A 16469-nucleotide genomic window follows, 5' to 3' on the forward strand; every position below is an offset into this window, starting at 1 on the left:
ACCAGTCTCATGCTCTTCCCAATACAGGTACAACGTGCCATATGGAGCAACACAACCTTTGGCAAACTTCAGACCATAGACTGCATGATTTAGGAGTCCACTGAATTAAAATTTACAGTTCCCAGATTTCTAAGGTGCTAATGTCATAGTTGTCTGGGAATTATCAAAGGCAGAGAAAATACTGCCTCATGGTAACATACCAAATAGAAAATAATTAGCACTTTCAGGCAGCAGAGATTGGAACAGCAAATGTTGTCCAAATTCTCCACCAAACTCACTTCAAATTTCAGGATAGCATGAAGAAATTCCAAGGCAGGAAAGCATAACAAATTCTTAAGTTTCACATTCTCATAATGCATCATTCTAGAATGTTCTAGAATTCTCTCATGGACCTTTGTTAGAAATCCGATTCTGGGTATTTAGACCAGAACCGATAGTCAAGAGTTGTGGGTAAACCAGACTCTGATAAAAGAAAAGATGTTGCAGAATTCAAAGCCTTTATAGCAGATTTTTTGTGGAACTCACCGAAGGAGGAAAGGAACTTCTTTAGGTCGGTAAGTCATCAACAAATCTGAATGACATTTGTTGGGTTTACTGGCCATGTTGAACAAGTAGGAAGACTGGAACAGAAGTCAGGGAATTCTGGCTCTTTCATTAAAACCTCATTTGTGGGTATGTAGGATGCTTTCTCTCCCATCCAAAAGCCAATCCAAAAATTGCCCCAAGGCCTTTAGATATAAAATAATAAACGACATCACCTTTAATGGTGAAATGAGGAAGCAGAAAATATAACAGTGAAGAGTTCTACATCATAATGGTAATTTCCTTAACAAAAATAACAAATCAGAGGCCACCAAACTGATCGAAACGAAAGTATGGGCCATTCCTCTAACATTTCAGAATTTGTTATTACCATAATGGTGCTGTATACCAATATTCATTATATCTATATATTTCTTTGGAGTGCTGAGATTTTCATATATTTTTTCAGCGTAAGACTTTTTCTATGGATATAGTACCTATGACATCGAACTGGGTTCCACTATCTAGAACACCACATTTGCATTAACAAAATATGATTTTTCATTTTATACTTTTCTTTATCTTTTTATCTTTATCTATCTTTATCTATTTGTACTTATCTTTATCACTGTCTATATATGATGAAAAGTATTTAATATTTTTATTTCCAAAAATTTGTCTGCAATACAGGATTCGTGTTACCCTGTATGTTATGTTAACTGTATGCCTTACAGAACAGCAATTATATTGGGTGTCCTTGTTTCTTTATAAGAAGAAGACCTAAGACCATTAGGCTGTTGTGAACATCAAGATCATTTCTGCACAAGTTTTCTGAGATAAATAAAGCCTTATGCAAAACGCTCTTACCCTGATACCAGCTACAGGTGCAACTAGGGATTAAGTCAGCTCCCTTGGGGGAATATAGAATTTCCTCTACTGTAGCTAGGTGATAAGACCTGCCTGGTTCCTTGGCTAACAGCCGGGTAACGCTAGAGAAGGAAAATTATTTAAAGGGCCCTTTCTAAGGCTGGTATGAAGCTGAATTTTTTTGTCAGTGGAATCAGCTGAACTATCTATTCTGTACACATAAGTTTAAACTTGGCTTTTAATTTCCACCTGTTGCCCAACAGTTTAAAGAAGGTCACCCCTACTAGGGTAAGAGATAAAATGTTTTTGTCTGTGGGTAAACACAAAATCACATCTCTGTTAAAGTGACCCCTTGGGTTTAGCACAATTACTGAATTTCCTTTCAGAAGGTATGGTTGCATAAATATTTCTTGTGATTTAATCTTCCGCTAATCTAAACAACTTTTCTTTAAAAAAACAACCCCAGATATGCTTCACCCTTTAACACTGCCAATCAGCAGAAATCCGAATACTTCTGCCAGACGTATTTTAAATAAAGCACTGTAAACATAATCATTTTCTCTCATCATCTTTTTCATCTCTACAGAAAAATCATCATTTTTCATCTCTACAGAAAAATCTCAGAGCAGGTGCCAGCTTTCACTCAACTACTATTTCACATATGTATTATAATGGAAAAGACAACCAGCGAATAAATATAGAAGTAGGGAGAAAAGGCTGGAAGCAACCCCCCACTGAAATAACAATCTTTTCACCGGTTGGTAGGATTATGGTTAATCTAATTTTGATTTTGGCCCATGGACCTGTATTCCCTACAAATTTTTTTAAAGATTTTATTTATTTATTTGACACAGAGAGAGAGATCACAAGTAGGCAGAGAGGCAGGCAGAGAGAGAGGGGGAAGCAGGCTCCCTGCTGAGCAGAGAGGCCCAACGTGGGACTCGATCCCAGGACCTTGAGATCATGACCCGAGCCGAAGGCAGAGGCTTAACCCACTGAGCCACCCAGGCACCCACCCCTACAAACGTTTAACATTCTCTGTTGTACAACTAGCATGGATTCCTGTTATTACAAGGATATGGGGTGTCTATTGCATAGGAAGAGTCTCAAGAATACTAGAGTAATATACAACAGGAGATGCACTGACGTGGTCTCAGATGTTTAACAGGCATTGGAAGGCTCACAAAATTCCTTTTCACAGCTAGCTCCACCTGCTTGAACAATATGAAGTGAGTAATAATACCATTAAAAAACCCAGAGAGATAAATAGCAATTTTAAAAAAATTAAAGCATACTTCCTTTTAGGGGCAACAAAATGAGCAACATGTAATGAGGCCTTTTAAACTCAACTGTCACAGAGCACCATTAAATATTCACACGAAAGAGATCCAGGCGGCTTAAAGATGAACGTCGCCTTGTTCCCAAGAGGCCGAATCCATTTGCGACAACATGAAAAATATTCAGTGCATCTGGTTGGGGCCCACACGGATGATGACGTGTTTCTCATAAGCCCTTTTCATTGTTTTCTCGATTTGCTTCAAAAACACTTGTGGGATTCGTCCACATAAAGTGTGCACTGTCTCCAAAAACTTCAGCTGGAGCGGGTAATACATGGATTGAAAGAGATTGTCTTGAAAGGGAAACTGAAAAAGGATTTTTTAAATGATAGAAAATGTTTAGTGACTGAAATGCCATTTACAATGTAAACAACATTTACTAAAGAATGAAATGGGGAATTAAGCATGCAGGCATGGGTTAGACATTGGATGGAGATTCAACACCTGATTCAATCCTGTGCAATCCCAGACAATTACTTACCTTCCCTGGGCCTCAGTTTCTTTCCCTCTTAAAAAAAAAATGATTTATTTGGGTCCTTAAAGCTCTTAAAATCTAAGATCAAAATATGTCTTCAAGAACAACATATTTTCTATATAGTAGGCACTTGCTGAAGAAAAGCAAGGCGTAACTAGAGACTTGAAATATTTTGCATTAAAACACTGAATTCTTCATATTTTTTGTATTTGTTGCAACTTATTTTAAGATTAATTAATTAATTAATTAAATTAAGATTATTTATTTGAGAGAGAGAGCACAAGCATGCACATGCATGCATGCCCGTGGGGGTGAGGGGCGAAAGAAGAGGGAACAAGAGAATCTCAAGCCAACTCCTTTGTTAGTGCAGAGCCAGACATGGGGTTAAGCTTCATGACCCTGAGATCATGACCTGAGCTGAAACCAAGAGCCAGACTCTTCACAGACTGAGCTATCAAGCACCTGTTTGTTGCAATCTTTTTTTTTTTTTTTTTTAAGATTTTAGTTATTTGACACAGAGAGAGAGAGATCACAAGCAGGCAGAGAGGCAGGCAGAGAGAGGGGTGAAGCAGGCTCCCCGCTGAGCAGGGACCCCCCCCCCAGGACCCTGAGATCATGACCTGAGCTGAAGGCAGAGGCTTAACCCACTGAGCCACCCAGGTACCCCATGTTTGTTGCAATCTTAATGAAGAAACTTTAAGGTATGTCCACAGTAATCTCATGAAGTCCAGAGTTTATCCATTAAGTAAAATTTATCATCACTGAACTTCATTTTAATAATTCAGTTACCAAATATTGGTTGTTGGTTTTTTTCCCACTTAATATTGGGCTTTTGATTTGATTAGATTTTTAATTCTCTTATTTTCCCATGGAAGGTGTTTATGAGAAGGATTTTCCAAAATAAATCTTTCTGACCACTTAGTGATGGGCATGTTCAAATTTTTATTACAATCTGGTTGAAATGGAAAAGGCTTCCAATAGGTCAAGTCAAAGATTCATCGTTGGCAAGGAAATTTTATACAGAAAGACCAGAAAAAAAAAAAAAAAAAGGAAAGAAAGAAAACAAGGGTGAAAGGTCAGTACATGCTTGCGTGGCAGCAGAGTGGGTGGGTGTCTGGTTTCCTAGAACAAGTTTTAATCCCTTTAAAGTTCATCAGAAATATTGCTTAAGCATGTTTATCAGAAATGTGAATTTCTTCCTGGAAGGAGATTATGCATTATGTAACACAAAAAGGACCATGTTTGGGACAACCGTTTTCTTTCTCAGCACAATTTAGACCACTGATAAACTTTTTTTGGTCACGGTGTCCCTAGTGACAGGAAGAGAATAGGTCAGAGCCTTGGAGGAAACCTTGATTTTCTCTTTCCCCCACATCCCTCATCTAGTCTATCAGCAGGGACTGTAAAATCTATCTTTACCATGATGCCTGCATGTGGCCACCGCTGTCCACCTTCCTGCTGCCCCCATGTCTCACCTCAAAGCCTGCAGTAACTCTTCATAAATAGCCCTTATGTTCTCACTCTTGCCTCCTTGCACCGAGTAACCGAGTAACTTTTAAAAGTCTAAATCAGACCATATCATTTTTCTGCGGGGGATTCCCACTGCTATTAAAATAAGATTCCAACTCCGCTCTTATTCCCAAGGCTCCATGAGACCTTGAACGCTCCTTGGTGTTCGGTCCTTCTGGTCACCTTCTGGTCACCTCCCTGCCATTTGGGCACACCAAACTCATTCCTGCCTCCAGGGCTCTCCCTGGGTTATTCCTTCTACTTGGCAGGATCTCCCCCAAGACTGTCCCGTGGCTGCCTTCACTGATCGTTCACCTATCAGGCTTGAGGAGGCCCCTGAGGACCCCAGCTCCTGAATGCTCTTCCCTGTCCATGACTCTCAGGCCATCACCCTGTTCTGGTTCCCTTTTAACACCTTTCACAACGTGGTACGATTTTTATTTCTTTCTCTGTCCATGTGAGTAATTACATGTTTTCCTCCACCCACAGTATATGCTTCATGATGACTGCTTTGTCAGTCTTGTTAATTTCCGAGTGCCTAGAACCTAGAATAAAATAGGCTCTTCATAGATGATGGCTGCAAGGTTTACTGACAGAATGTCTACCTGATAGATGACTTCCTTGGACCACAATGAGAGGAGACTGCATTTCTCCTTCGCACAAATGCGGATACATAGGCTTAGGGTTTGTGTGTGCAAGCGAGAGAGAGAGAGAAAGAGAGAGAGAGGAGAAGGGAAGAGATGGAGGGGGAAAGGGAAGGGGCAGGAAGAATACTTTCAGAGAGAGATGAAGGGAGAAAGAAATAACAGTATGAGAGAGAGAGAAAACTTACTTATAGACAGAGGAAGAGAGAGTGAGTGAGACAATGTGGACAAAGTAGGAAAGGAGGTAAGTGTGAAACCGCTATTCTTGAAACAACTTCTAATTATTAAGCACAACGGTATGTCAGGTACTGTACTATGAGCCTAAAAAACCATCATTTTGGGGCACCTGGGTGGCACAGTCGGTTGAGCATCCGACTCTTGGTTTCTGCTCAGGCCATGACCTCAGGGTCATGATCTCAGGGTTGCGATCTCAGGGTCATGAGATCAAGCCCCGCACAGGGGCTCCACATTCAGTGTAGAATCTGCTGAAGATTGTTTCCCCTCCCTTGCCCTTCCCCTCTGTTCCTCCCCAATTCTCAGGCTCTCTCTCACAAATAAATAAGTAAATAAATAAATAAAAACTAAAAACCATCATTTTGTTGCATCCTCACAATTTTATGAGGTAGATGATAGTACCATTCCATTTCACAGATGAGGAAACTGAGGCCCAGCAAGGTAGGAACACAGAGTTAATGACTAATCACGGGAAAGGGACAAAAATTGGGCCTTGCATTGAGGTCTGTCCACCCCCTAGCCAAGGCCTGACCCCATGGTGCATGGCCCAGTGGAGAGTGGGGAAACATGTCTTCCAAGAGGGAGCCTATGTTTGTTCCCATTTCAGGATGGGGTTGGCCATATTCCTGATTGAAACGCCTGAAAGAAAATGGTCCTTGTAGGCCCAGGTGAGGATCGTCACTGGGTGTATTTGGCAGGATCATTTATGACCCAGTTATTTGGCTTTCTCTCTGCTCCTCCAGAAAGCAAACAAGACGCAGGGTAACTCAAGAAGCACAGTTGCTCAATTCCAGACTAGGGCTGACAGATCACAGAAGAAACCCAACGCGCCTCTGACCAACCGCGACAAACTCATCTCACTTCTGTTTGTACTCCTGAATGGTTCTGCCCCAGAGTCAGTGTTTGAATATCTGAAGTGATGCTATCGCTAAGTACAGAACAAATTTTCTGTGTAATTAAATCACCTGGTCTTTGAAAACCAACAGCAGGAAATGCAGGAGAAGAAAACGGTGTTAGCTTACATGCAGGCTAAACTCATTCCCTGCAGAGAAAATTCTGGGAATTCCAGCGACTCTCCTTAGGAAGCTGCACATTTTTCACACAGAAAAAATGTGTTCCTGTGTCTCGGGATTCGCTTCTGCCAAAGCCCATTTGTGAAACTACGAGGGTTTGTGGATTTTTAAGAAAAATACCTCTAACAAAGTCTACACACTTTATGTCTGGGGTCAGCAAATCTGTTCTATAAAGGGCTAGACTGTAAATATGTTAGACACTGTGGGCCACACAGTTTGTTATACTCATCTCTGCCATTGTGGCTTGAAAGCAGCCACACACCAACACACAAATGAATGGGTGTCACTGCTTCCTGACATGACTTTATTTATGAACACCGAAATTTGAATTGCTTATAATTTTTTCATGTCATGAAATATCCTTTTTTCCCCCCAGTGATTTACAGACCTGTTCCCAGCCCGCATGTCTTACAAACACAGGCAGCAAGGTAGATCTGGCCAAGTTTCCTGGCCCCTACTCTAGGTCTTGGAATTATTGTTTCAAAAGGGACATCCTTGAATCTCTGGTGCTGGTTCCCCCTAGTGATCTCAAGGTAAAAAACAATGTGGAAAGCAGCGTTTCTCCAAGTGTGGGATGAAAGGCAAGAGCTGGCAATATCTGACATTTTAGGCAGTAAGCCCCAAAGTAAGTTTCTTTCAACCTTCCCATTTACTGCAAGAAGATAGTTCCCAGGTGTCTTTAATGTCTCAACACTTCGCTAATCAATTTCTCCAAGGCAGTAACTGGGGACCTGAGGCTGTGAGAAGTCCAGCTCCAGGCCAAAATCCTACGTGTGGTCTTTCAGTCTCAACTATGGGTAATGACAAGGCTGCTGGCAGTCCTCTGGAGGGTTGGAGAGCTGCCCTCCTGACACCAGATTTGGTACAGGGTCAAGAACTCAGGCCCCTGCCCCCGGCCAGCCACGTTCAAATGCGTATCTGCGTTCCTATCCCAAACACCTCCATTTGGAGGCCTCCTGGAAAAGGAGGGGTACCTTTCTACTCCTCCCTCCTTCCCCCTCCCCTGGCCTACAGGTCCACAAGGATGCAGGAGCCTTGAGATGATCTCTGCCTGTTGACCAGTACTCTTTGTTGGGTACAGACGCAACACAGGGGAGCGGGTGCCTCTTTTTGCCTCTTGCTTGCATCGCTGCATATGTATAATAAAGACTTGATTTTTACTTTTAGTTTGATCCCTGGTCCTAATTGACCACCTCCACACTGGATTGCTCAACAGGAGGCTGGCAACCAGGCAACCAGGCAACCCACTCAGCTTGAGTTGAATAGTATCATTTTGTTCTTATTATTTGACCTTTACCCTAACACATTCCCCTCTGCTATGGCAAACGACACCAGATTTCTTTCTGGGTCTTTCATGTCCTCCTTAAATGAACTTACTTAACGCCCCCTGCCCCCCTCAAAATGAATGACTTACTTGTAAAGATTAAGAGTGGCCATAATATGAGGGAGCAGGTGGATACAGTGAAGTGGTGCCTGAGATTGGGGACAGGGGTGGAACTCAATGCTTTGAGGGAATTCTTTGGCCTTCCAAGGTGCTACGGACCAATGCACCTGTCCTGCTCCATGTGGAGTACGCATGCGTCTGCTCCATGGGGTGGGGGGAGGAGCACACTTACATCCCGTATTGCTTCATAGAGCGCTTTGAAAGTGGGTTGCTTATCGTCATGGTAGACGCCTCGGTTCCCATGCAGGACAGACACGCCTTCCCGCTCAGCTTCTTTGCAGTTACTTCCGTACATGCAGTGATCAGGGCGGTAGTTCCACTGGCAGGGGAACACATAGAGACACTCTGGTGGGGACAAGAGAAAGATGTGCCTGCAGTCAGTGCCCGCTCTCCTCTGTGCGCCTGGGGCTTAAACCCATGTTCCCAAAACTGCACGCCACATGTGATTTCAGTGCTTGTGAGTGTGACTGGGACTCACGCCCCAGCCTTCACCATATTTTGTCCGTATCCTGAGATCAGGAACTGAAGGCGCACGTACTCGTGATGCTGTAGGTTTTACCCCCAAAAAGGAGGGCAAAGCATCAGGGACGAGGCCAACAAGGTCAGCAGACAGCCTGGGTCCAAATCCCCACTCTCTCACTCAAAAACGCCACAACCTAGGCCCAGCCATTCATCCTCCCTATGCTTCACTTTCCTCGTCTGTAATATGGATAGGACAGGAACTCCCTCTAATTGTGATGATTAGATTTTAAAAACACAGGTAAAATGCTCTGCTGAAGGCCAAACACACAGTGGTGGTCAGCAGTGTTAGCACTTATAATCAACTCCTGGGGAAGGTTTTATGAAACAGACAGACTTGGAAAATTGCAATCAAGATTGAAGCAAAGGTTCATTTTTGGATTAAAAACCAACCAATAAAATCAAAATGAAGTAAAAAAAAAAACCCTATAACAGTAAAGGGGAGTCCCCCCCCCCCCAAAGAGCAAAGAAGGAAAGAAGTGTCTGTGTCAAGGAGACTACACACATTGTGGGTGAGCATGCGCACACTTGTCTTCTTGTATGTGTATCTCTAATCTGGCGGGTTCTTCGTTGGGAGCCTCCCCCGGGGGGGCCATTCCGCAACGTCTGGAGGGAGACACTGTTGTCATACATGGAGGAGGCCGCTACTGGTCTCTAGTGGGTGGAGACCGGAGATAGCCTACACATTCCACAATGAACAGGGCAGCCTCTGCAAGAGTCGTAGTGCCAAGGTTGAGAAACTTGGCTCTGATCCTGTTGGACAGCTAGGATTACAAAATTAGCAACAAATTCATGACCCCTGAGCTTCCTGGCTGCTCAGCTTGGGGCAAGGGCAGCAGGGATCAGAGCTCTCTGAGTGTGTCACTACTCCCGAGAAAGGCCCCCCTGTGAGAACACAGAAGCATTAGAGCAAATCAATGACCGTTGTCAGAAAAGGAACACGGAGATGCGTTTGTGGGTTGCGTTGATGGCTATCCCTTCTCATGGAAAGGACCACTACTTAAAGACAGCTTCCAGAGAGCTTTGAGATGGAAAGCAAACAAGGGAGAGATCACCACACATCCCTTCTGGTAGCCTGCAGGTAGTAATTCTACCACTCAGTCTTAATGGGCCATGGTGAAACCCAGGCACCCTCCAATTCCTAGTCATTCATGACATCCTGAGAGATTGTCCTCTTCCTTTTTTCAGGAGAACCCCTTCCCACCGCAATGCTGCTCTTAACCTGCCTTCGCTTCCACACTTGCACAAATATAATCTTCCGTAGCTGGGAGAGAGCAGTGCTCATCCTGAAGTCACATTATCTACAATTAAACTCCTCTTGGATTCGGGTGATTTTTCTGCACTCCAGTGCGGGGGGTGGGCATGAGGATTTTATGAGGGAAGATATCTAAAAGTGCTTGTGTGCTTTTAAACTGCGTCTGACCTCAGACCAGTGGTGGCCTTTTGTAACCTTCTGAATCACATCGCTCAGTTATGATACCGGCCTGGGTATTTGCAATTGAATCCCTGCTTAAGCACCTGCTAATGTTCCCTGCTGAGTGAATTGCCCTAGAATCCATCTCTGTTTTTGTAAATATGCTGATTGAATCAACAAATATTTATTGAGTGCGGGCTAAGTAGGCAGTGGACAAAGAAAGTCTGGTTCCTGCCTTTGTGACATCTGAGATTGGTGATGGAGGTTTGCGCCTCTTCACAGATAGTGCGGGACCCCGGGGCAAAGGAAACCTTCCCCTTCTTTGAAGCCTCTTTAGAGGACCACACCCAGTGAGGGCCCTCCAAGGCAGATGATGAAATAGAAAGGCTTTGAAATCAGACAGATGTATGTTCAAAGTTGGCTCCCACCACCTCCTAGATCCATAACCTTGATGAGTTACCTGGACCTCAATTTAGAATCAGTAAAAACATGCCAAATTATCTGGGGTTGAACTCCAGCTTTATTATGCTAATAGTGAAACGGCTAAGGGAGCCAGCTCTGGAGTCAACCCACTGGCTTTGACTGAGCCACCCAGGTACCCTTGGAGTCAACCCAGTGGCTTTGAATGACAAAACTGCCACTACTTGCATGAACTCAGCCAAATTATTACGTAATATTTCTGAGTCTGAGTTTCATCATCTGTGAATGGGGAAGGACTGTAAATATCTTGTCCAGTAGGATTCTGGGGAGTGCTAAGTGAACTTATAAATACAAGTATTTGGAACAGTACATGACACATAGGAAGCATGTAATAACTGTAAGCTGTAATCATGACTGTGAGCATTGTTGTTGTTATAAGAACTATTGCATTAGGTCACTGGAAGAATAAAACAAAATAAAGGGAATGAGCTTAGCATAGTTCTCAACACACAGTACCTTGGTAATAAATGTTTTACTCCAGTTGTTTCCAGACAAGCAGGTGGCCAGACGTTCTTAACCTTTTATGGATCACGGATCTCTCTCAGAGTCTAATGAAAGCCCTAGACCTTATCATTGGAAAGGTACAACCGGGCATATCTAAGAACGTTTGCTCATAAGTTTAGGGGTTTATCGATTTCCTAAAGACCAGCTAAAACCCAGCTGTTGAATCTCAAATATGAAACTAGATTCTAGACAGAATTCAATTCACATCTTTACAATCCCCTTCAGGATTCTTCAGAGGAAGAAACACAAAATACATTCAGCATGTAATTGAAAGAAGAATTCATCCACACAATGCAAGACATTGGTGTTGCTGGATGATAAGGCTCTGCTCCTGCCCTTGGGGAATTTATACTCTTGTAAGGGAGACAGTATGTAGTTGAGTCAAAATGAACATGTTTTTTTTTTTTAATCAGGGTTCATAGAAAGGATATTTCAGTAAAGTTTCATCTAAACTCAGACTTATAGACTAAGGATGGGATTTTGATAGTCAAAAATGGAGGACTGGAGGAGGATTCAAGGAGGAGAAAACGGCCTGATCCTGGTGAAGAGTTTGGGAATCAGCATGTGCTTTACGAAAGATAAGCTATTTAATTTTGCTGGGATAAATTCGGTCTCTTCAAAGGGGTAAGATAACAGCAGCAAAGTTGTCATATAAATAGACTGCTTTGACCTAAAATATTCAAGAAATATGTATCTATGTTGGATTGCAAGTAACTAACTTCGATTCCAGCTTGAAGAAAGAAAAAAAAAGAAGGAAAAGAATTTTCCCTTTGGAAAGAGAGGGACTAGCTCATAAAAATCAGAGGTAACACTGAACCCAATCAGGAAGTGGGGCAGCGCCTGGACTCTGACAGGTGGGCACTAATTAACGTCAGCTTTTCAGCACTGCTGCCAACACTGCCAACATCACCGCCTGGGCTCCTTTCTGCTCCTGGATCCCCAGACCCAGGTTCATAGGATATGGTCTGACCGGGTGAGTGGGAGTCAGGAGCAGACGGAGCTCTAGGACTGCATGCAAAAGCATGTGGGGGGGGGGGGGAGAAAGGGAGGGAGAGAGAGAGAGAGTGGCCTTGCTCTTATGGCTCCGGATGACCAGATCATGGGGCTCCCATCCAAAGAGAAATCATTTTTAGCTGGGCCTGGAATCATTTTCTAGGTTGAGCTAGGCACATCTCTCTCTCTCTCTCTCTTCAAGAATGTGAATTAGGAAACAAAGGGGGCTGTTACCAAACATGCCTCATCATTGGCTGTGGGTTTGTAAGGCGGTGTAGGCTCAGGGTTGGGCCACGTGAAACAGAATGCTGAGAAACAGAACGGAATCAGGTAGGCGTGGAGAGGGGCAAGGATGGCAGAGGCCGTGGGGCCTCTGAGGGAGGGAGAGGTCAGCTTTGGTCCCTAGCAGTTTCTCAAAGCTAGTTCCCAAGAGGCCTGGCATGATGTGAACCGTGTGTTCCCAGGGCCTCCCCCTGGTGCGTCCCTTAGCTGGCCGGAGTTTTGTTCCCTGAAACCTAAACATATTAATCAAAGCGTATCTTGCTGTGTAGCGTGCTCTTCTGGCTTCAGTCAAATCTACCCTTTCTAGAGAACTCTGCTCTCAACTTGAATTTATATGCAGAGCTGTGAGCTCTGTCTTCCGCCCCTTGAAGGAGCTACCTTGGCTCACCTGCCAGGAAATGTCCTGTGGGCTGAGGGACCTGCGTGTCCCTCCTGAGCTTTAGCTCTCTCCTCCGGTCTAGTACCCAGCTCTACAATTACACACCCACAGAAATTTACTATCTAATTATGGCAAGAGTTTTAAAATATTTTTAAACTAATGACTTTTATTTTTAAAAGTCGATTATTGGCTACAGGAGGCTATAATAGTAATAATACCACTCCAGACATGTGCTCAGGTTTTTTGTGCATTGCCTTTTTTTTTTTAAAGATTTTATTTGTCAGAGAGAGAGAGAGAGATGGAGAGGGAGAATAAGTAGGAGGGGAGCAGCAGGCAGAGGGAGAAGGGGCTCAATGTGGGGCTTGATCCCAGGACCCTGGGGTCATGACCTGAGCCAAAGGCAGATGCTTAACCCACTGAGCTACCCAGGCGCCCCTTGTGCATTGCTTCTTTGTCCATGGCAACCCAAAGGACCATAACAATAAGCATGTTTATCTCCCTTCTCCAGGCCAATCTCCTCTCCCACCTTTCCCTCCATCCTTTCTAGGGATAAAAATGACCAATCTTTTTTCCAAATAGTTTTTTGGCTAATAGAAAGTGATCACAATACAAACAAAGAAAGAGCTTATCATGTGAAGGGTATCAATGGGTTTCAGTTAAAAGATGTCATATTTAATGACGTATGAGAAAGGACGACCGAATGCATCAAGGAGTCACCTAAGAACTCGCCGATCGAAAGCCAGAAAACTTGGTTATTGGTACTCTTCAGAACCAGGGTTTAGAACAACTTCAAAGTATTCTATGAGATTCGAGTACTCAACGGATTTAAGATGGGGCGTACAGAAGCCAACAAACTCAGCTGGTTTTCAGCTCCAATTAAAGACAAGGGCTCCTGTCTAATTGCAAAGCTGCTTACAACTGCCTTCAAGTATTATTTACTCACTGATCACGTCCTCAAATAATCTGCAACAGGCTAAGAGGATTTGTGGGGAGGAAACTGTGCGCATCTTTAGAATTCCTGCTTGGGAATATGTCCAGATGGGCTTCTAAAAGATAGTTTCAGCCACATAAGAGAGAGGAAACTGCAGTATGTAAAGGACAAATAATTCAGTGCAGAGATACATTTTGGGATGTCCCCGCCAGCTCTCTAGGACTGCCCCTCTCTTAGAACTTCCCCACTCCCCCAAACCCAGAGGGCGGATGTCAGAGCAGTCTGGGTTTGTACCCCTGCTCTGTCACTCGTTAGCAGTGCTGCAAATTACCGAACTCTCTTTCCCTGGGTATGTTTGTCGGTAAAATGGGGATTATATTCTCAGGGTGGTTGTGAGGATTAAAGAAGATAATGCTTAGACCAGCACCTGGCACTGAGTAAATAATGAACGTCAGCCATTATTTCTCAGCGGCATGCTCCTGACCTAGCTGACCCACACTGGAACCATCTGGTTTCTCCCCGGGGGAATTCGGAACGTGGCTGGAGTTCATCTTTGCACATGGCGCAACCTGGAGTATGAAACGTGTGGTACTTTGAGGAGTAGAGAAGGAGGTCCACAGAGGGGAATAAGCAATGTCAGTGGGAGAAAGCAAGCCCACGCTGGCCTCCTCCTCATTCTCCCTCTCCTGCCTCAGGTCCTGGGCCGAACCTGCTGGCCTTCCTGCCTCAGTTTCTAGCAGACACCAGTTTGCTAATAAAAAAGTATGCTTTGGGGGCGCCCAGGTGGCTCAGTGGGTTGAGCCTCTGCCTTCGGCTCAGGTCATGGTCTCGGGGTCCTCGGATTGGGCCCTGCGTCAGGCTCTCCGCTTGGCGGGGAGCCTGCTTCCCCCGCCCACCCCTCTCTGCCTGCCTCTCTGCCTACTTGTGATGTCTGTCTGTCAAATAAATAAATAAATCTTAAAAAAAAAAAAAAGTATGCTTTGTACTTGGACTAACTCCGGGGGTCTTTTACATGTAGCCAAGAGTCCTAACCAATCCATCTACACCTAGAAAAAAGATGAAATCTGCTTAGGAAGAAAAAGGAGGAGGCACCTTAACAGTTCATTACTAGGAACCTTAAAGTTCCTGTTACTGTCAGAGGGAAATGGATTAAAACTTGCCACCAGCAAATAGCCAAGACTTTGAATCTAATGAATTCGTAGTGGGAATTTCCCCAGGAACTCTTTCAATCTGCTTTTTGTTTTTTTCTTTCCCAGGATTTGCTCCTTCTAGATCCAAAGACCTATGAGATTAGGTTTTATTTCAGGGTTTTGTTTAAAAAAAAAATTCAAGTACATAGTAGGTGCTTCCAGAATGACAGGTTATCATAGGTGGAGGCCTTTATAGACAGGAGTTTCTATTTTAGGATTTTGTAAAGACAAAGAAATGAACTCAATAGGTCTGGGTAATGAGTGTTCCCCCCACCCCCTGCCAAAGATCTTCCTCGAGAAGACATGGTTTTGATTTTAGCAATATTAAATAAGGTTTTAGCAAAGAAGAAAGAAGAGAGGAAATTTTATTAGTTTTAGGTGTCAACAACAAAAAATACAGATCAGAAATTTTCATCTCTCTCCCTCCCCCAACTCCACCAAATCACTGATACAATATAAGGACTTTTATTTATTTATTTATTTATTTTGCCTCACCTAAAAAGAAAAAGGAATTGGGGAGTCTAAGTCCTTATTCTAGGCTCACTGAACACTGAACAAGTCACTTAACCATAGGGATCCCAGGAATCAATTCCCTTCAGTCTAGCAATTGTTTAGCCATGGAAGTCCTCCTGTCTAGCTTACAAAGCTGGCATTCAGTTCTGCGCCCTGCCATTAATTCTGACCACACTTCTTAGAAGAATGGTGTGGCCAAACTCGAAGAGATATTCTCCAAAAATGGAGTCCAGTGTTGGAGGTTGCAACATTTGGCCTTTTGTGTCAGCAGCATGAGGGCCACCCCCGGGGGTGGGGCGGGGGGGGGCAGCCTGTGGGGGGCGGGTGGTGGTGTGTGTGAATGAAAGGGCACACTTCACAGGGGAACCCAGGCACAATTCAGGCTCAGTCAGTTGCAGACCGGGCTGGAATGTGCTTTGGGCGGTGCGGTGGGCGGACTCCTGCACAAACAGCATTCTCACAAGAGAGCCTACCTGGATTGAAATAAAAAATAATATTTAATAAATCCTGGTCTCCCCACGTGATGGCATTCTTGTACTTCTGGTACAGAGGGTACAACATGTCCTCCCAAGCCAAGCCTGTTGGAATCATGCTGTTCTGCAAAAGAGAAAACCATCAGAGGGGCTGAGGCAAAGCAAATACATCCTATCCCCTGAGAAATGATGGAGAGGAACTGGTTTCCCCAAACCCCCCAGGAATGAAGCAAATAGGGCAGGGGTCCTGCTGGCCTCAAGACATAGGACAAAGCAAAACTAGAGCTGGAAACCATAGAGTTTTGCAGGATGGATAACATATGGATATAAGAGGGACCACGAACCAGTAGCTGGGGCTATCATTTCTAGTAAGAAAACTGTGCCCAAATTGAACCTCTTCTTCTCATGCTTAATTCTTGCCTCAGAAATGAAGGAACAAAGTACAGATAGCAGATTTAAAGTATCTAAGGAAAAACACCTTATCCTTGTCTTAATATAATTTGCTTTTAAAATAAAAGCAACACATTCATAGACTAAATATTCAAACAGCACACAAAGATAAAATTAAAAAGTAAAAATATTCTTCCTCCATCCTCCTTCCATCTCCACCCCCACTTTTCCCAGAAATATCCACAGTTAACAATTAGGTATTCTCTTAGGTATTTTTCCAGAAATTTCTAAGCCAT

General features: G+C 43.7%; 1 protein-coding gene across 1 annotated transcript in view; it reads right to left on the reverse strand.

Moving 5' to 3' along the window:
- Positions 1-988: 988 nt before the first annotated feature.
- Positions 989-16469, reverse strand: part of GXYLT2 (glucoside xylosyltransferase 2) — a gene marked incomplete at its 5' end in the record, with an annotated part of 92429 nt that continues 76948 nt past the window's right edge. Inside the window, 3 exons of the mRNA XM_080828426.1 lie at positions 989-3032; positions 8278-8450; positions 15784-15907. Of these exons, the coding sequence (XP_080684552.1) occupies positions 2850-3032; positions 8278-8450; positions 15784-15907 (480 nt within the window). The 3' untranslated portion in view covers positions 989-2849. The remainder of the gene's footprint in view (positions 3033-8277; positions 8451-15783; positions 15908-16469) is intronic.

Source organism: Martes martes (genome assembly GCF_963455335.1).
Source record: "Martes martes genome assembly, chromosome: 1".
NCBI lineage: Eukaryota > Metazoa > Chordata > Mammalia > Carnivora > Mustelidae > Martes > Martes martes.